The 20898-nt window shown below is 37.6% G+C and overlaps 1 protein-coding gene across 2 annotated transcripts in view; it reads left to right on the top strand.

Annotated features, from left to right (window-relative positions):
* RANBP3 (RAN binding protein 3) overlaps positions 1-20898 on the top strand; it is a 44649-nt gene that overhangs the window by 19553 nt on the left and 4198 nt on the right. Inside the window, exons 3-17 of one of the 2 annotated variants that reach the window (XM_062596122.1) lie at positions 1217-1420; positions 7152-7188; positions 7273-7359; positions 8649-8720; positions 9562-9627; positions 11137-11229; positions 12384-12487; positions 12729-12848; positions 13465-13568; positions 15388-15466; positions 16483-16585; positions 17485-17609; positions 18302-18422; positions 19135-19277; positions 20436-20616. In XM_062596122.1, the coding sequence (XP_062452106.1) occupies positions 1217-1420; positions 7152-7188; positions 7273-7359; positions 8649-8720; positions 9562-9627; positions 11137-11229; positions 12384-12487; positions 12729-12848; positions 13465-13568; positions 15388-15466; positions 16483-16585; positions 17485-17609; positions 18302-18422; positions 19135-19277; positions 20436-20616 (1639 nt within the window). The remainder of the gene's footprint in view (positions 1-1216; positions 1421-7151; positions 7189-7272; positions 7360-8648; positions 8721-9561; positions 9628-11136; positions 11230-12383; positions 12488-12728; positions 12849-13464; positions 13569-15387; positions 15467-16482; positions 16586-17484; positions 17610-18301; positions 18423-19134; positions 19278-20435; positions 20617-20898) is intronic. The other variant, XM_062596123.1, reaches the window with a different exon arrangement.

The following is a 20898-nucleotide window of genomic DNA, read 5'->3' as shown; positions in this document are numbered from 1 at the left end:
TAGTTTCTTCTAAGATTTAAAACCTTCAGTAACCAAAAATTGAACTCGTCTGAAATAAAACCTAGTGTTAAAGTTACATGTATTCATGTCCTTTAACTGCTGCTACTTAAGGATAGGTCAAGTCATAGCTGTTTTAGTGACTGGCATTTGTGAGAAGCTGTGGGCCTTAGGGTTTAAAAGCTGCTGTTAAATTTTAAAGCTGTGGTTTGCTCTTTATTGGATAGACTGGCCTGTGAGCACTCTTCAATCTCTTGTTCTGCCAAATGCTGTGTGAGCAAGCCAAGGCTGTGTGCTATTTTTTTTTTAATGACATCTTCATCTAACTGCTTGATTCTCCAGATACATCACCATAAGTCACCAGGAAGCATGGTCCACAGACAGCAGCTGGGAGAACTTCTTTTGTTCACAGAAGTCTATTATTCGTGTCCTAACATCCTTTATCGCAATATAGTTGTTTAGGCTCAAAACCTTTAACTTTTCCTTCTGCAAATGTGTATAGTTTTCATGCATAATTTTCATTCCATAAGAGTGGGGACCTGAGACAATAAGTAATCTGAAGAAAAGTGAAGTCTGTAGCAGAAGTGAGAATTTGAAGCAAACATTGAATCCCACTCTTAAGCGCTAGCTGCCATCTCATCTTCTCCTTTCAAAGGAGCATGCAGACTCTAATTTACAAAAGAAAACATTGGTTTTGCTTTTTGCAGAATTGCCTGTCACATTAATATGAAGGGTTATTGACTTGTGTGAATGCTGTTACAGTGAATTTCTGTGGAGATTTTTATACTCAAACCAAACCCCTCAAACTCAGTCTGCAGAACCAGCAAAGAACAATTATTTCCAGCAACTGTCTGTTTAATTATGTCTAGATTTGGGGAAGCTGTCCATTAGGCCTTTAGAGGAGGAATTAAACCCCAGCAATCTTATGGCTGGCAGAAATGCCTTTTTGAGAGGGGCACAGGCACTTTTAGCTAACACCTGAAAAAGTGCATTTATTCCAATTGAGGGTTTTCACGGGGAGGGGAAGCTAATTCAGTGTACAGGTTCTTTTACTTGTTTTAAGCATATGTTAATTCATGTCTCAGCAGTGAGCAATTCCTTCTGCCATACTGTGAAAACAGAGGAATTTAAGAAGGGATTAGCAGATCCTCTCACTAGGACAACTGCTCTATCGTGTTGCAGCCTTGCATTGAAGGGACATTGTCTTTTTTGCTCCCAGTCCCCTGCAGAGCAAAAAGATTTGTCGGATTCAGGCGAGGACCAACAGGGAGAGGTTGAGCCCCCCCACCATGGTCTGGGTCACACAGAATCAGCTGGTGAGCGCGACTTTGAGCTTCCTGCTCCCGCTGTTGCCTCAGTCAGTGCTACTCTGAGTCCCGCTTCTGAAGCCCAGCTTGCTCCTATTCAACAAGAACTGGCAGGGGTAAGTGTGAACCTACCAAGTACTTCTGATGCTGAGGGGATTAAAGGAAAAAGTCCCTTCGACTAAAAGAAGTCTGTTACTGTTAACTTTAGGTAGTAGACCTCAATACATGTCTAGTTCTTTGATCTCAAGTGTTAGTCCCCTCTAAGTCATTGTTTCAATTAGTAGAAATGAAATTTGTTTGGGACTTTCTAGTGGGGGTAATTTGTAGAAGGCGTAACCAGTATCAATTTTAAAGCTTAGTGTGTAAATTGAGCCTTTGCTAGGAGTAAAGGCTCTTCTAAGTGAGTGACAAAGTTGGGGTATATGAGGGATTCACATAAAACCACTAGGAGGATTTCCCCTCCTCCCCCAAGCCATAATCCTGCAGTACAACAAAGTGAACCACTAATGCTGAGTTCTCACTAGATATAAACAGTAGCTTATGCCAGTCTGCAGTGTGCTTAACAGATTAAAAGCAGCAAGAAAGATTTTTAAAGCAGTAAGTTAAGTACTTGAAAATTTTTTACTTGAAAAACTTAAGTACATTAAGCTAGAGAAGGCTATCACTGCTGTTAATTAAAGATTTTCTTTCCACTGATGGTACAGGAAAATATTTCAGGAAATGGCTGACACTATGTAGTCTTTCAGAGCAATTCTAGGTGTGGTCTTAATCTTTCTGTCTTGTTGGACCATATTTTCTTGGTACAGGTGAGTGTCACTTGTGACCACACATACTAGGCATGTACACTTTGATAGGTCTTTGCCTGTTAAGGCCACACCATGCAGTGCATGAATCCTTTTCTTACACTAGTGGTTTTTTTATTCAAGAATGGTCCATTTGAAGCAAACCTGGTGCCAAATGGATTGTCCTGACAAGGTGCAAATGAGGTTAAGCAACTTTAGGCATCCAGACTGTCAGGGTTTGCCTGATAACCTGCTGCAGAAGTTCTTATTCAATTTTTTTTGAAAGTTGAGGTTTTCAGAGGGTTAATATTTTAAAATACAGCTGTTAAATGTGATCACTGACTTAAAGTTGCTGCTATTGCTACAGCTGGCCAAGAAAACAATATTAGGCAGACCCTCAAGAAAACCAGAGCAAATGATCACTATCTGTCATACTCATTCCTTAAGAGATGAAATTGTTATGCTTGTTAACCCAGGTCTGAAAGAAATTTAAATACTGTATGGTTATAAGAACAAAAAACCCCTCTGGGGGAATACATGTGGGAATTCTTGTCTGTAAGCACAGATATCCACACATTCTCGAACTATACTGACTACTGCACTACCCTATAAATTTTAGCAAATGCAGTAAAAGTGTGTAATAGCTTTTGGTAATATGTGCTGGCAATCATTCTAAGAATTATCCTATTTTCTTAGAGTAAAATGGTCTCTTGCTTTGACATATATAGAAGGTTAATGAATCTTAGGGGGCCCATACTGGTTTGCTGGATGAGGGTGCTTCGTGTCGTCTTTCTTGGCTCTTAGATAGAATTTAAGACCAAATTCTGAAAAAGAAACTTTGCAAAACTGTCAGTACTCCCTGCTTACCCAGTATTGTTTGTAACATACACAGCCAAGTATAGCCAGAGGTATGGCCTGCTAGAGAGCTGGTTATAATGCCTTGACTTTAGTTACATAACCCAAGTCAGCGTATGTAAGCTATAGCTTTGCAAGCAAGACTCTCTTGGTTAAGAAGTGAGGTTCTGGAGCAGCTTTTTAGCAACAGCCATGGCAGTTCAATCAGGATTGTCTGCAGATTGCAAACTTACTGTACCAAGCTCAGAGATCCGTCATCCTTGGTACTTGCTGCATTTCTAGTTCTGTATTTCAAAGGTAAACACTAAATATAGTGTACTGTTACAGCTTTCACCTATTTGTTCTCTATACTTGTTTTTACCTGAATTCTCCCTTTTCTATTCTCGCTCATTGTGAATAATTGAAAACTGACTGTACTTTGAATTTGTCTAAGTTTCTCTGTACTAGTTTCTTGCAACAGCTGCAGGATGTATTTAATGATCCAGGGCATCATTTATAATTCTCCTGAAATAGTGTGAGGAAGCAAGGGCTAAAGAATCAGCGATTGTATGTGGTGGTTAATACATTTTCATTTTCTCTTTTTAGAAGGCAGATGATTGCCTTTAAAAGGTAATTTAGTTAATTAGAAACATATGTCAAAACTGTAGGAGCCTCTCCATAGAAAAATTATTTTTTTCTATAGCAGGGCTCCTAAAAGTAGAAGGAGGAGTGGAACAGAGAAGTGACTTCCATTCATTCTTAAACGAAGAGTAAATTGTAGATCCTATTTTGATATTTACTGGTTAAAGTGTCTCTTGCATTTGTTTTCAAAGAACAGAATGCATAGACCTTAATAGTTTCTCGTAGGGTGAGATGGATCTGGCTTTCAGTTCTCCTGGAACACCATATCTATTATTTTTTTCCTACTTTTTTTCTACCCTCTTGTTTCTACTTGTGAAATACGTATCTTGCTGTAAAGGACAGATTAATGAGTAGCCTACAAAAATGAGCCTGTAACTGAAAAGCTATACTACTGTTTGCTGCCAGCAACTGTAACTTCTGATACTTTTTTCCAACTCGGTCAAGCTGCATTAGTGTCTTTATTCTTAGTATGGCTTTGTACAAAAATAAAACTTAGGCTATTACATTGTACTTGGGCCTCCCCGTGGGCCCAGTCTGACTTGAACTGTTTGTCAGATTTGACCAAAGATGACAGATGTGTGGAGATCTTGGAGCTGAAATCCTGTATGGCTTGTGGAAAGAGGCAGGCTACTAGAGGAAAATAATCCTTCCACTGTCCCAAGCATTTAACCTCTCACTGCAGGTTATTCTAGTTTGTAGCCATCAATGTAGGATCTGTGGGAAATTGAGCTTCCTTAGCCCGTGTACTTACAGCTTTATTTAAAGTCTGTCTTCTCAAAATAAAAGTGACAGTTTTGGGTGTTGCAGAATGGATTTTAACTTTTCATGGAGTTTGAGTTGCACATATTTGGCTAGTAACTACTTCAGGAACTTCAATTTAAGATGTAGTTGTCACTCTGTACTGAACAAAAATACAGGCCTATCTTCTACATTATATGGGGGTTGTATTTTCAAGTGCTGGTTTGGATAGGTGATCTAGATTTAGGGATTTTTGGGGTTTTTTTTTTCCAAGATCTTTGAGTGAATTGGTCGTTGGTGAGAGGATTATTATAGTACGAGAACAGATTTATCCAAGGTTGAGAAGACTTGACTGGTGAAGCTCAAGTGGGCAAGAGGAAACAGTGAGTTTCCTAATAAAAGCAGGATATTTTACTGGAAATTAGATATAAAGTTGAACTTTTCTTAACAATGTTGGTAAATCTGCACTTGTGTAACTCATGCATATCTTCAGTCTTTTGAAAGTAGAAATGAAAACCAGATATCTTAGATTCTCGAACAGGAAAAGAGGTTATTTGTCCTGTGTGTGCAGGAGGTCAACCTAAAACATTAAGAGGTTTTTTTCTTCCCTGGCCTCTACATTCCTGAGTTGAGGAAAGAGTTCAATCTCTTGTTGGATTTTTCTGGTAGGAGTTACTGACTGCTAACTCTGCCCCAGCTTTCCCAACCAATAATTGACAGTATGAGCACTCTGAATAGATAAGGGTGGGAGGTAGCAAACTAAATGATCTAGATACTTAGATTCCTATGTAGGAAAAAACACATTTGAGAGAAATTATTCTGCCTCTGAGCAAGTTTGGTAATGTCAGTAATCACTGTAACACCAGGACTGTATGCTTCTCCATGGCTTTACTCTAAAAGCTCTTGGGCTAGGAAGCATGGAAATAATAGCTGAGAGCAGATACTGAGCTTTGGTTTGTTCTCAGTAGGTTAGACTTGGATATTTGGATATTGATGCTCATTGCCCACTAAGTGTAGTGACAGAATACTTATTTGTGCTTGCATCAATAATAGATGACAAAAATATGATAATCTCAAGCTTGTACAGATTCGACTGTTTGGTTTATATCTGTATGATAATCATTGAGACTATAGATAGCAATGTTTCTGGAAGTTTTTGGAGTTCAAGGAGAATCTCTTGTTGATTTTAAGGAACATTGCCAAATTGGCATGTATGTATCTGTAATTCCATTCATGCAGATTTCTGTTATCAAATGGTTTTCTTTTGCTTTTAGGAATTTTGCTAACAGTTGAAACAAATTGGGGGCATTGATTGCGACACTTTCTATACATTTTTTTTTTTCTCCTCACTTTGGGTATTGGTGGCTAAAACTGATTGCTGGCATTGTGACTTTCCACTTGCCTGATCTTTGGGGAAACTAGTGTGTGCTGGCAATGGAGATAACTAATCAAGTAATCTACATTATTTACAAATGATATTTTTTTTTAGATATGTAGGGACAGCATAAATGATAAAAACAGTGTGATAGTGATTAGGCTGATAAATATTAATATGTGTGTGTTGGGGGGAGTGTTTTAAAACAGTAAATAGCACTTATTTTCCGGTGTAAAAGGTTTCAAAGGTGGCTGACTAGGATGCCAGTGAAGTGGCTATACTTTGCTATTTACTTTAAAAAAAAACAAACAAACAAACAGAAAAAGCATTATTGCATGGGTAAAATTGCCTGTCCTTGTAACTGTATTTTTATTTGCATTGGGTGAAATACTGATAGCACTGTAGTATCTAGATTCAAAGTAGAAGTAGTACTAAATACAAATTTTCTCACTTTCTACTGTTGCTGTATTCACTGTGTATCTTTTCAATGACAGTCCTGTGCAGCCTTAGCCAGTCTTTTGTGTTGCCCAGTCTTTGTGTGTCTGTCCATCTTCCAGACCAAAGTACTAGCAGCGGTGGAGAGCAAAAGTTCTGGAGCTCCTGTGGGCTCTGCACATGAGCCCATGGTGGGTGGGTGGGTGGTTGTGCATGGTGGGTCCATTGTACTGGGAGGTTCTGGAATGAGAAGAGGGTGCTAACCGCTGCCTCTGTCGCCTTCCCCGTATCAGGAGTCCATCATGGGATTGTTTTGCAGAAACAAGAGAAATTAGGCCAGCTAGGGAGTTGATGGCAAGTAAGAGTGAAGAGACCTCAGCTCTTCAGAAAACATTAGAAACCTGTTCAAAGACTTGTTAATATTGTGATAGTTGGTAGCCTGTGATACTTTTCTTTATTATTTTTTTTTTTTTTTTTACTGGTTATAAGGAAGACGCTAATGAAATGACCCAATGCTAGTTCCTGTAAAAACATTATAGTGCTGCTTTATAGAGAGTGCTTTGAAAGATCTCTCTCCAACACTGTATTTATTGAATGGACCACTGTCAGTTTTGTTAATTAGCCAAACTGCTTTGGATCAAACTTCCAAATAATTCATATGTTCATGGTGAATTTAGAACTTGTAATTTTTTCTTAACTGAAGCAATTGTTGTTTTCAAGTTCTCAAAATACAGGAAATTGAATAATAATTGCTGAATAGTATGTAATAATGGTGTTGGTTCTTGGATATGAATTTTTAGATACCCTTAGGTATTTTATTTGTAACTGAAACACTTTCAATTCATCTTACATTTAAGAGTCTCTACGTAAAACTCAGTATGGCTATGTGTAATTCATAAGAATAATACTTTGCCTTGAATATGTATCATTGACATTGAAGAAAGTCTCCGAAGTGATGATTAGAGCATTTGGATGTATCCAGAGACACTGAAACATTGTTCAGGATGTGATTATTGTTTCATCACTGTCATCTGATTTCAGAGATCAGCAGATGGATCAAGTCCAGAAGATGGAGATGGTAAGAAATTTGATTGGAAGATTAAAAGCACTGGTGCATGTCTCCAGGATTTTGTGCATTTTCTCTAATTACTTTTTTCTGCAGAATCTGATCGGGAGGATGGAAGCTACTGTCCACCTGTAAAGCGTGAGAGAACGTCATCTTTAACTCAGTTCCCTCCTTCCCAGTCAGGTAATTAATAATTATTACAATATTAGTATATTGGAGAGGTTTCTTTTTTTTCTACTTTCTTTCTATCATGCCAGCACCCTCATTACTATCTGCTGTGTTTAGCCTTGAAAGACCACATAGTCTGACTTTTTCTCTGGTCTGTGTTAGCAAATTTAGTCAAGCTCAAAAGAGTTGATGTATTTTTGATATTAAAAATTATTTATAAATTGACTGATCAACTTTATAGTTTCAGCTTTTAATCTTATGCTGTTAAACTGAAAAATTTAGAAATCTCCTTGCGCTGCTGTGATCGGACTACTTCTTAACTAATTATATAAATGTTAGCTTTTCTAGTTACTCTACTACCAGGCAACTCTCCCAAGAGTTATGCTTTAGGTCATGCTTATGGTTTTGGTGGTTTTCTGGTTGCTGTTCTTTTCCTTTTCCATTTCTTTCAAAGCAGAGAATGTAACACATTTCAGTAACGTTTTCACCTGATACATTGCACAGATGATGCAATCAAACCTCCTCCAGCTTTGATTCTGTTTCTAGGTTGTAGGACTGTGTTTCTGCAGTGATAATGGATCTTCATTTGAGATCCACTTCTATCACCTAGTGTTCTTATTTCTTCCAAGATAATTGAGATTTGAGGGAAAGTTACATTAGAGGTGCAATTTATTTTTTGAATGGGACATGTCTGAGCAGTTGTTTGCAGTTGGTATGTTTGGGTGCATTTCTTTCCTGACATGAATGATGGGGGGGGGTTGTTTAAGCTTACAGATGATCACTTAAGTAAGGGCTCAGGTGGGTTGGATACATTACAAGGCTTAGGAAGTGTAGAAGCTAGTGTACACAAGTTATCTTGCTCTTAGCACAAACTATGCTGTCAGTCATAGGCCTCTTGTGAAGTCCAAGTGTTAGTTTCCACCATTTAGCATTTGCTGCACTACTTTCTGACCTCTCTGCAGAGGCCTTTTGGAGTGTTTTATGTATTTTGTAATTATATGCCATATTCTAACATCTCTGTAATTCCTAATTCAGATAGAATTAAACCAGGAATCCTGTATGTGTGTTCCATCCTGAAGAAGGGAAATTTGCTCTTTCTCTGTTTGAGGAGAAATAAAGATTTTTTGGCAATAAGCTGTTTACTTTTGTGACTGTTATAGTATTTTAGTTTAAGAAGGAAAGAAAGAAAAAAAAACAAAAAAAATCACTTTCTCTTTGCAGCTGTAATATATCAGAGGAAGGGAGTTTTTAATGAGATTATGCAACATACACAGCTTGTCCTTTTTATTTTTCCTTGACTGCAGTAACAAAGAACAACGTCTTTATGCCGTCAAGCTTCTGTGAAACTTCTACAGGCAATTCTGACTCAGAACCAGGTGAGCTTCCTCATTTTTCTGCTTTTTTTCAGGAAACTGCCATTGGTCTGTCATGAATCAGAACTATTGCGTGATATTTTGAAAGTAAGCCTCTGTCTGGGAGAATGGAAACAGTGATTCTGATCTTGCAATTATGTTGTTCACTTAATTGCTTGCTTTTGCGCTTGCTGGATGCTATTAAAATAACAATTAACAGTTGTAGTTTTGGGAGTAGGGGAGAAGAACTAACCAAGCAGCCCATATTCCCACCTCTAAACTGCAAGATAAAATTTAAGGGAAACTTTCAGATACCTGCTTTAGATACTGCTTTTTGTTTTAAGAGATCTAAAATCAGATCGACAATGAGACTGAACTGTAGAATCTTACATGCAGTTAGTTCCTGTGTTCACAGTACTGTATATTTTGTTAATCACCCTTGCTCTGTTATCATTTTATAGCATATTGTTATCTTATGCTTAGATACACTTGAATAATGTACTCCAAGAGTGCACTGAACATAGCACCTTACCACATAGTTAAGCTGAGACTATCAGTCATTTTTTTCTTCCTGAGTACAGCTATTATGCTCCTTAAAACATAATTATACCTTTGAAGATAATGAAATCCTCTGCAAGTTCTTGGGGAACTCTTTTTTTAATAATTCTGGATTTGTGAACGATGTTCACTGGAAACTTAGATTTATTTTTGGTAGAAGTAAATCTGTTCTTTGGAAGTTTCTTACAACTTTGCATTAGGTATTTATAGAGCTTGTAAGTTCTTACAGTAGGCATGGCAAGAGCAGTTTTATGACTGAAAGTATGTACTTCATCTTTGTCCTTGTAATTTTGCATTTTGCTTCTAGAGGAAAAGAGCAGTGGATTCCGGCTGAAACCACCAATACTTATCCATGGTCAGGCACCTAGTGCAGGTAAGTTCAATGTTTTCTGTAGCAGTCAAAAGGAACTATTGTAGTTCAAGCATCTTATCTCATGTAGGAGTTTCTTCAAACTAACATTGTTACTGGAGATTAATAATACATCTGTTTATGCAGGAAAAAAGCTTGTATCCTGTAGAGTGGTTATGTCCATGTCCGCTATGTAATGTGGACATTAGAATTTTAGTTTGGATCAGTCATATGCTTTTGAAGTGAATCTCCCAGTTGTTTCTGCTTAGCGTGCTTTGGCCCACTGCTTAGAGAAGTCCTGCACTACATAGAGTGAATTCCTTTAGTATCAAGCTGGAACAAAAATTGCTGTCCAGGAACACACTGAACAAGTTCTGGCCTTAGGTGGCACTGAGTCAGGGACCAGACAAGAGCCAAGTCTGAAGCAGTTGTCCACTCCCACGTCTTCCCCCTCTCCCTGGCCACTGCGTACAGCATAGATGCTGGGTTCTGGACCTATTCTGCTCTACAGTTTTCTCATGTTGAGCTTCCTATTTGCTAATGTAAACCTAGGCAGTTTGGGATGGACATTAATATTACAGCTACAAAGGAGAGTAAGGAAATAAACTGATCTTTTTAATGGAAGTCATTATTCTTTCAAAAAATGAACAGTTTTCATACAAATTATTTTAAAAATTATCAAATTTGACTTGCATTCTAATGAAAAGTTGATGTTTGAACCCTTGGGCGTAGGGCAGTGTGTATTTTGGTGGTTGTCTTGTACTTTGAATATGATTGGCTTTTGTTGTTACAAAATATTCAAGAGTTGCTACGGGTAACTTCTTTCACAATATTTTAATAGATTCAGAGTTCACTAGTTTTTCAGTGAAGAAATCCTGAAATTTGGGGGATTTTCATTGCTTTCTAGAGTTGATCTTAAGTGTTTTTTTTTTTTTTTAACTAGGTTGTTTTAAAGGTCAGTTGGCTTTCTGAATTAGAACTATATAAAAATTGTAGTGCCTTATATCTTTCTACACCAAACCAAAAAGGCCAGGTTAGTTCTGAGAGCCAGTACATCTGACTGTATGAAGAATGAAGTAATTTACCACTATCTGGAATTTACTTCACTGGAAGTAGAAAATAAGGCTGGGGGGGATTGTAGCTGAGAATTACTTCAGTGAATAAATGAGATTGCTTTGATACTGTTCATTTTTCTTTCATTTTATGACCTTTATTTCTGAGTCATTGTCATAAATTTTCCTTGTATGCTTTTATGGATAGGGTAGAAATTTATATTTAAGAATTTATTTTTAAGCTAGGAACAAATCAGTTGTCTTCTCTCTTGGGAGTAATTCTTTCTTGGAGTGTGAGGATGAGGCCTGGTAATAAAGGAGGGGTGGGGAGAGAAACCCAACTTTTCAAATATCTAGTGTTCCATTATATGCTCTATTGGAGAATGAGTTAGATGCAGAAAACTTCAGATGAAATTAGATTTTTTTTTTTTTTTTTTTTGACTTAAGCCTTATAGCTCTTGAAAAGACTTTCCACTTGCAGGTCTCCCAAGTCAGAAACCAAAGGAACAGCAGCGGAGTGTGCTACGTCCGGCAGTATTACAGGCACCGCAGCCAAAAGCTTTCTCACAAATAGGTAACTAATGCATTCACTTTCCAGAATATTGCAAACAGAGAACAAAAATGCTAAATCTGTTTAGCACAGAAGTCTATTTTTTACTCAGCAGCTGCCTTTCTTTTCTGAAAACAAATATCTTAACTGTTAAGTATACCTGTGTTATATAAGAAATAACACAGAAATCTTCAGTGCTTGTATGGGATTGCTGTCTTAAATTGACGGTCTGAACTTTAGTGTACACCATGCTTGATTTTTTGGAGTAAAAAGACATTTAAGTGTCTTTTGGAATATAAAAGCATTTAAGATTGGTAGTCTCAAATTACGGCATTGACCATGACATAATTAGCTACTGTCATTCAGTTGAGCAGGTAGTGGTAGAGCTTAGCTAGCTTCAAGGTGGTATAATGCCTGAATCACTAGAAGGCGCCTCTGGCTTGGGGAGCTTATTGAAGCTGGGACCTTGAGCTTGACTCTTCATTCTTAATTTGAGTATGTAGGTAAGCTTATTGTGGTGTTATGGAACTTAATATTGCTAATAGAAATAGGTGTGATTAGGAGGCATGGACCCTAAAGAGGTTTTTTCCTTTCAACTTCCAGTCTCCAAACTTCTGTTTCCTAGCCCAACCTCACCAGCCCTCCACCTTCCGTTATTTTGAAATTTAGTTGAACTCGGACAGAAACAACTTCAGCTACAGTTGAACCTGGCATAGAGCCAAACATTGCTAGCTTAATTTCTAGCTGTGCCTGTTGGCACAGATTGAATTCTACAGAGCTTAAGAATTAAGTTTTTTGTATTCTATGTGGTCTTCTGCAAGAGTTTAGTATGTAAGCAGATAGTGTAGTCCAAAGAGGAGCCCTGCTGGACATGCACAGTAGCCCAATATTATATTTGTGCGTTTTCTGCTTAAGGCTGTATCTGCTAATCTTTGAAGTGCTTATGCAGACTAGTTTTCTTGCATTTGGAGTCCTGATTCTGCCCCAGGAACTGCTGAGTTCCTGTCCTCACGCATCTGTATCACAAAATCAGTCTTGCAGAGTACTATGCGAATGCTGTGATTTACATTACAATGTTTTGTGGACTTAGTGCATGCAATTTACTATGGAAAACTTGCTCTTTTGGGACACTCTAAATGTCTACACAATTAATGTCGGTTTGTCATTCCATATTGCAGTCCTGAGCAGTGGGACCAATGGTGTAAATATCTCACCAGATTCTGCAGCCACATCAGAATCACTAAGTAATACAACACTGAAAACTTCTGACTCTGAAGACAAGGTGAGTTTGAAAAGGTTTCAAAAGACACTCAATATGAAAGATTTTAAAACAATTATTCTCTGAGTAGAATCCACTTATTTTTGTAATGCGAGTCCTGTTTCATCAGCAATGAATATTATGTCAGATATCTAGAATTAGTGATAACTATTGTAAAGGAAGAATACCCAGTTGCTTTAATATCCATTTTTGTTTAACAAAATCAGTCTTAATCTAGGCTAAAATTTTCAATTCTTTTCTCTAGGCAAGAGAGTGTCAGAAAAAACAGTCTAACAACACTTCAGATGATGACAGCTGTGAGAAGGCAGAGCTTAATGCACAGCAAGCATTTGTATTTGGGCAAAACTTGAGAGACAGAGTTAAGGTAAACATATTTGTTATCTTTGAGATTTATTGAGTTTAAGTTAGGATAAGAAATAGTGGAACAGATCATTTGTTGGCATATGCATTGCATGCAGATATGTTTATGAAGCTGTTCTAATCCCATTATGCAATGGTTTCAGACTTCTATGTACATGTCAAAAATAGGAGCTGTGAACACAATTCAATTGGCTTAGTAAAACTGGTCTTCCAGATATTTAATGAACAAATGTTACTGTTTAATGTAAGAAGCTCTTTTAAAAGTAAAAGCAGCTACTGCTGTCATTCATAGACAACATCTGAAACTCAGTGTGATTTAAATGTTTTTTCTTACCTTTTGAGTTGGAATTAAGTTGAAATGTATTAAGATACTCCATAACAGATTTCACCGAACAGGACAAAAAGAAACAGGGCAGCTTGATTTTAAACTTGAGCATGGGGTAACTGAGTGAACTCTTAGTACCTCCTTTGTAAGACCAAGAAAAAGTGTAATACTGGGACATAGACTTCTGTGGTTTTATTGCAGAAAGTTTGTGGATGGAACTTTGTCTTGGGAAAGAATACCGATAATTTTATGGTCAGTAGTTAAAACTAATATTTTCTTTGTTTTGTTTTTATAGCTAGGAGATGAAAGTGATGAAACTGCTGATGTGCAGAATGCTGGCCTTCCAACATCAGACACACCTTCTGCAACAAATTATTTTCTACAATATATCAGTTCCAGGTAAGACTACAGAGAAGTAGCTATAAGACAGTTTTTCTTAGTCTGTATACAAAATTATTTGTGATTCCGTTCTTTACTGGATGCAAGGCTATACTAGGTCAATGTGAACAAAAGCTTCTGAAGAATGAGGTGATAAGCTTCAGGGGGATTTGTCTTTTATTTCTCTCTAATCATGGACGCTCTCCCCCACTCCCCATCCCCCCTGCAAAATGTATTCATAGCATTCTCTTGGCAGTGTACTTCAGATATCGTCTTTGATGATGGTATGAAGGTCTCTAAGTTTTCTTCCTATTCATGCCTACAAGTGAAAGGTCTAAGAAATTGGCTTTCCCAGTACAGATGTGTCTTACTAGCCATCTCTCTGACTTTACAATTAAATGGCAATAATGCAGTGTCAAACTTGCCATCCTTTGAAACGCTTTTGACCTTGGTATTTGCAAATAAGCTATGTAGAGATCCATATGTGTATTCAGTAAACTTTATACTTTTGCTAAGGCTTTTAGGCATGACACAGTCTTCAGAAGTTACTAAAGTGTTTGCATTATAACTTTGAGATCCTTTGTCATATGCCAGGCATGTTACAGATAATACTGCTTCTACTTACTCCGTGTACGTAAGATGACAAATGTACCAAAGAGGAAGAAAAGTGTTTTTGCCAGATATATTATCTTTGCTAATGCTATGAGATACCTCCATCCAAGCACTGACTGCCAATGAATCCCATTTCAGCTCACTTCTGTGGCAGATGTTTGCAACAAGGTGCCATTTAATACAGTTGTAACTAAACTGTTTAGACAGTGTCTTTGTTTCTGGCTAAAATGGGCTGATCCTCAGATCAGTCAACAAAGCGTTCAAGAGTAATGAGTAGTTAGATTTTCCTTGTGGAGGTTTTTTGGTTTGTTTTTCTTTTTTCTTAACCTTTCCTAGCAAGCACAGAGGCCCATCTTGTTAGGATGCATGGCAGCATCTTCTGCCTGTTTCAGAAGTATGTTGGGGTTTTTTGTCAGTCATTGACTGTTCCCTCTCAGACCTGAATGTTAGTCAAACTCAACTTTTAGAAAGATATGCCTAGAGGGAAGGTGGATGAACAACAACTTGATAATTACAGTGGGAATCTGTAGAAAGGTAGTAAAGGTGTTGCCCTTCCTAAATTGATTATAAAATCTGCTAATGAAATCCACATAGGAAGAGGATGCTTATTCTAGAAGAGCTGTGTATTCACTAAGGAAGGTGTTGAGGGCTGAGATTTGATTGCAATGTCATAGCCTCCCCAAAAGTTTCACAGCTAATCTAATAAAAGGTATTACTGCTTCCTGCTACCTTTGTTTCACTTGTGAATGTTGCAAGTGTTTTAATTTTCTTTTCTGACTTTCATAGAAAATTGATCTTTTATCTTGGGGAGTAGGGAGAGAACAAGGAAGTTAGCCTGGATGGTATTATAGCCAAGCCTAAGACTAAATGTCTGCTATACATGTATAATACTGCTAAGAACAATATGTAATACGATAAAACCGTTAGCCCTCGCCTAGCATTCTGCATTTTTCAACATGTAATCAGATGTGTCTAGGTAAAATACTTACAGTGAGGAAAATCATTTGCTCTTACTCACGGAATTCACGTTCTGCAAAAACACCTGCTCTTGTATTGTCTCATGTTACCCAAGTTGGATTAAATTTAGCTTTTGTTTCTTTGGAAGCCAGTAGTTTATTTTTTAAAGCCAGTGGCAGTTGCTCATGTTTCAGGAATCTTATTAGTAAAGGATAAATAGATATTTTTCCGACTAAAGAAAGATTGGGGGTTTTGTTTGTTTTTCCTCCAGTCTAGAGAACTCTACAAACAGTGCAGATGCATCCAGCAACAAGTTTATTTTTGGACAGAACATGAGTGAACGAGTCCTAGTAAGTAATTTTCTCAGTAGTTTGCGTTATGGATTCCCACTCTGGAAATTTGAGAAAAGTTATTGTCACTGAAGCAGGCTTCTCTGTCAGTGGTTTGCCTTGTAGCAATGGCTTCTTCCATATAACTATTGGAGTGTATCTCATGCTTGCTGTCCTCCAAATGGAGGAATTCATGTGACTCCTCCAATGATGGGATTTCAGATCCAACAGTATGACAACTACCTCCGTACTGAGGTACTTCAGGAAATTCTGTGCTTAGTGTGTACCATCCCAAGGTGTAATTTCTACTGCCTTACTGCTTGCTGTTACTGTATTGTTATGCTGGTGCAAGAGAGGCGTTAGTACTGTGGTATTGAAGGGAGGATGTTAAGGGAATGGGGACAAACTTCTTTTCAGTTGTCCGGTGTGACAGGACAAGAGGAAATGCGCCCAAACTGAACCACAGAAGTTCTGCCTGAATGTGAGGAGGAATTTCTTCACTGAGAGAGTGACAGAGGCACTGGAACAGGTTGCCCAGAGAGGTTGTTGAGTCTCTTTCTCTGGAGATATTCAAAGCCCACCTGGATGCAGCCCTGTCTAACATGCTCTAGGTGACCCTGCTGAGCAGGGGTTTGGACTTAGATGATCTCCAGAGGTCCCTTCCAACCTTACCAATTCTATGATTCTATGTGCATTTATACCTATCTGCCCATTGAGCAGGGAGTTCAATCAAGTATGCCTTGAGTTGAACTGTCTCTGCAATTGCTTTGATTTGTTGAAAACAGTGTTGAAATTCAGTTTTAAATCAAGGAAAAGTGATTATTTCTTTTTTTTTTTTTAGGTCAGCCTGCATTTGACTCAATGATCAGGGCAGTAGTATAGTTTTTACTGTGAAAGTATGTCATCTATGGGATTCACCTACTGTTATATGGTTTATAAACACTAGGGGCTTCCTCCAGTAACTGCTCAATAGTCCTTTACTGTAAAACAAAAACTGTAAAGTATGCTTTCTTCTGTTTACCTTCTCTTTTGTAAAGAGTCCACCAAAATCAAATGATGGTAGTACAGAGAGTAATAAGGAGAACGCTGCTACAGAATCTGGCTCTGAATCGTCATCTCAGGAAGCCACACCAGAGAAAGGTGAACACCAAAATATACTTTTAGGAATAGTAGTTAATCCTTATTTAAATTACTGCATTTTCTCTATATCTTGCTGCTTTATGACAACTTCTGTGTTGCCTTTATTGTCCCCTATAACCAACACTTAAAGGTACTGGTTTCTAGTGGGGAGGTGGCATGTTGGATGCTGTAGATCCTCTGGTCCTGTTGTCTTTAATATTAGATACGTACAGGCTATGCTGACATTTTCATTGTTGTTCTGCAGTATTGGGATTGTCTTCAGCAGAAGGAAAGCAGTAGTAATTAACAGAGAAGGTACATATTAGAAGAAATGTGACTACCCATTTTTTAAACAATTCTGCTATACTTCCAATGTCTGGGTAAAACACATATTGTGGTGTGTGGGTGCACCAAATGTAGTGTTTGAACCAGGAACTGTCTGCTGAGTTCTAGATTTCTGTGATTCTTCAAATTGTAAGATTTTTTTGAGACTGTCAGCTATGAGTTTTCTCCTACAAACTGCTTGTGAGCCAGTGAGAAAGTGGAAAATGAATCATGCCTTACATGTGTAGGTACAATTGTGTAGCTGGTAGCAATATCAGTACTCAAACACCTAGAGATATGGTTGTGTCCGTGTGCTAGCAAAGGTTTTACATAGTGGTATGTAGAAAATCTGCAAGTATATCGGGACAGAATTTTCCGTAAGTTACCTCCTGTCCTTTACATCTTTCTGTGCTTTTTAAAGCAAGTCTTGAAGACTGACTGACAGCTTTAAACTTAAGATCTATATCTAATCTTCTATTCCTGTCTGTCTTCTATACTGTATTTCTCTAAATTCTGGTATACTTGTGAGACTTTGGTAAATCTTCAATAATTATATGGAAATTGTTCTCAAAATAAACTTTTAAAATGTTGTTCAGCTAATAATATTTCAGAATCACTGGCAGAGTCTGCAGCAGCCTATACTAAAGCAACAGCAAGGAAGTGTTTACTGGCAAAGGTAGAAGTGATTACTGGGGAGGAAGCTGAAAGTAATGTGTTACAGGTAAGAAACTGGTGAAGTTAAGAGAAGCTTTGCATTTGTGAGGATTCATATTGTCATCTAGCAGATTCATACTACCTCATTCTCTGCAACAGGGTCATCCTCTATCTCTAATGTGCTGCTTTCTTGTGTTAAAATGCAAACTGTAGATATTTATGCTCCGATCCTTATTTTATTGCTTCTTAATTTCATCTTTCTGAATAAAATTCACAGCTTGGACAATCTAGACAGTTGTTTTACAAGTTGTAAGCATATTTTCCTGAAGCAAGCACATGAAAGCTTATATTCTGCAAAACAATTTAAAGTATTTTATTTAACTTAAATATTTTTGAAGTACTTTAAAGTACTGTTGCAGATTATTTTAACTCAGAATGGGCTATCATGACTAAGCAGTCTGGTTTCTTGCCTAGCAGAAACTATAAAACAGCACTCAGGAGTTTGTGTTCAGGTACTTGTTTGAAATACTGCTCTTCTAGAAGGCCATTCAATCATGATTCAAAGCTTTCAGATTTAAACAGTGATTTCTCACTGCAGTTGTTTAACTTAAACATGTTTGACTAAAGTATATCCTTAAAAACATGCAGGGTTTTGATGTAAATCTAAGAATTGTATCCCCCTCCTCCTTGTCCTCCATTTGTTGCTTCTTACTATTGATTTAGTCAACTGTTATGCTATTGAGGTATTTCTTGTTACAGATTCAGTGCAAGTTGTTTGTTTTTGATAAAAACTCTCAGTCTTGGGTTGAAAGAGGTCGAGGACTTCTGAGACTCAACGATATGGCTTCAACAGATGATGGAACTTTACAGTCTCGATTGGGTAAGAGGAACCATGGGAAGTGTGTTACTGAATGATATAGTCTCTGTTACTCTAACAGGATGCTTTCATGGCAGATAGTAGTAGCCTCTTTGGGTTATATCTTAGTTACAGCAGCTCAGAAAGGAGTTTGGACCTCTTGTTTTGCTTCGTTCAACGAATATATCCTCCATAGAGAGGATCTTTGGATCTTATTGTAGCCAATATGTTCCAGTTACTTCTGGCTTCTACTTTTTTTTTTTCCTTCTAAAAGCAAACTGTATTACACAATTAGAATATTTGACTAGAAGTTACAATAGCATAACTTAACAGATCTGTTCTCTGATCTGTTCTCTGCTCTTTGGGATTGGGCACTTGTGAGGGCAGTCTCTCCTTTGAATAGTGCACAGTCATTCAAATTGGCAGGAATTTGCATTAGCCTGAGGTTATCAGCTCAGAGCAGTGAGCAGTGATTAATGACTTTTATCTGTGATATATTAACATATAAGATTTTGGACATGTTTGTCTAAATATCTTTAGACATGTCTGATACTCTTTAATAGCCGGTAGTCTTCTGATTAACAGTCATGACAAGACCCCTGTTTTAAGAGTGTTTTTTCCTTACCTGGTATTCCTTGTAGAGAGACTTACAGGCACTAAAAAAAGTCATTTTAGCTGTTTTTGAGCTTCCTAGTTTGTCTTTTTCCATCTAACTGTTCTTCTGTGTTGGCTTTAGTGATGAGGACTCAGGGGAGTCTCAGGTTAATATTAAATACCAAGCTTTGGGCTCAGATGCAAATTGACAAAGCCAGTGAGAAAAGTATCCGGATCACAGCTATGGATACAGAGGACCAGGGAGTTAAAGTTTTTCTTATATCAGTGAGTACTGTTTTTTGCTTACCTCCTAATCTTCCTCCCCACTATGCACTCAGGTGTGCCCAGAGACACCTACCTATGCAGCAGATAATTGACTTGACAGACTTCTCTTGTCTGAAAAGTGGTACTAGTTTTGAAGAAATTCTGCATGGAAGGCTGCTCTATGCTACCCAAAGCATTGACATGGAATGTGGAAACTGTGCTGTGCTTATTCACAATGTAACAGCAGTTTAAAATTAATGCTAATTCTCTTTTGTTTGCAAAGAAAGGAGGAGGCATCTAGACTTCTGTGTAATGGCTTAATAAAAGCTAGATCTACCAGAAGTTATGTAGCATGAGAGAACAGTCACTGTCTGTAGCATGGGTGGGCATAAATGTTCTTGACAAATATTTAATGTTTCATTTTTCAATTGGCATGTGTATTAGTAGAACATTCCAAAGTTAAAACATTTCCTGTCTTAATATCTTAGAAGCAAATCAAGCAGTAATAGGCCAATTAAAATGGATTTCTGTGCCTGGTAAATGAGGTAACAATCACAATTAGAATTACTAAAACACTTAAATTGTGATATAGTTGGCAAGAAAGAGTGGTCATTCCCTAATATCAGTAGGAGAATTTATAGAATTTAAGAGGTCTGACCACGTTTTATTGACCTAGTCCGGGTCTACACAATGAACTGCTGTTGAATTACGTGTTCTCACAGATCAGAAGTTAAGAGAACAGCAGCAAATGGTCAGGTTTGCCTCAGACGTTAAGTTCGTTTTTAACAGCCTTTTAAATTAAAACTTAAGCTTTTGGAGGTATCAGGAAAGACATGACAGGAGAGATGAAGAGGGTTGCATGTAATTCTTTATGAAGTTTGCTAGTGCTGGTTATGTTAGCCAGAGAAGGTTGGTGCTGAACAGAGAGGAATATACTCTCATTAACAGAGGTGAATATATCTGGCATTTTACCTAGTGTTCCAAAACTAGTTCAAATATAGTTTGAAAAACCCTGTATGAGGAAACTGAAAGGTGGGGTATGGAGTGGTTGGCATGACTGCCTTGTGTTACGTAAGGATTTGTAATAAAAAAACCTGCTTATACCTTTTTCTCATTTTTGAATATATACATATATGTATGTATACATATTATATATATGTGTATATATAAAAAACATAGGCAAGCTCTAAAGATACAGGGCAGCTGTATGCTGCATTACACCATCGGATCTTGGCTTTGCGAAGTAGAGTGGAACAAGAGCAAGAGGTCAAGAATGTAGCACCTGAGCCAGAGGTAACACAATCAAATGAGGAAGATAGTGACGATGATGTCATTGCACCTTCAGGATCAGTTGCAAGTGGTAAGCAAGAAAAACACAGGATTCCCTGGTTCTCCATACATCTTCTCCTTTGTCCTTTAAGGCAGACTGTCCTCTCTGCAATTATATCCCATAGGTGTACTTCTGATCTGTTGCTTTTCCCAGATGTTTCTGGAATAAGATTTGTTTCATAATTTGTCTTTAAATGCAAATATCTAGCTATTTCTGCAAACTGGTAAGAAGGCCCCTGTGCTTGTTCCATCTACTGACTCACCTGTCAAAGTTCAGTAGTGTTGATCTGTGCTTCAATTAGAAGTCCAATAA

Source organism: Rhea pennata, chromosome 27 (genome assembly GCF_028389875.1).
Source record: "Rhea pennata isolate bPtePen1 chromosome 27, bPtePen1.pri, whole genome shotgun sequence".
Lineage (NCBI taxonomy): Eukaryota > Metazoa > Chordata > Aves > Rheiformes > Rheidae > Rhea > Rhea pennata.
Note: the sequence above shows the minus strand (reverse complement) of the source record. Positions and strands in the feature narration are given on the sequence as shown.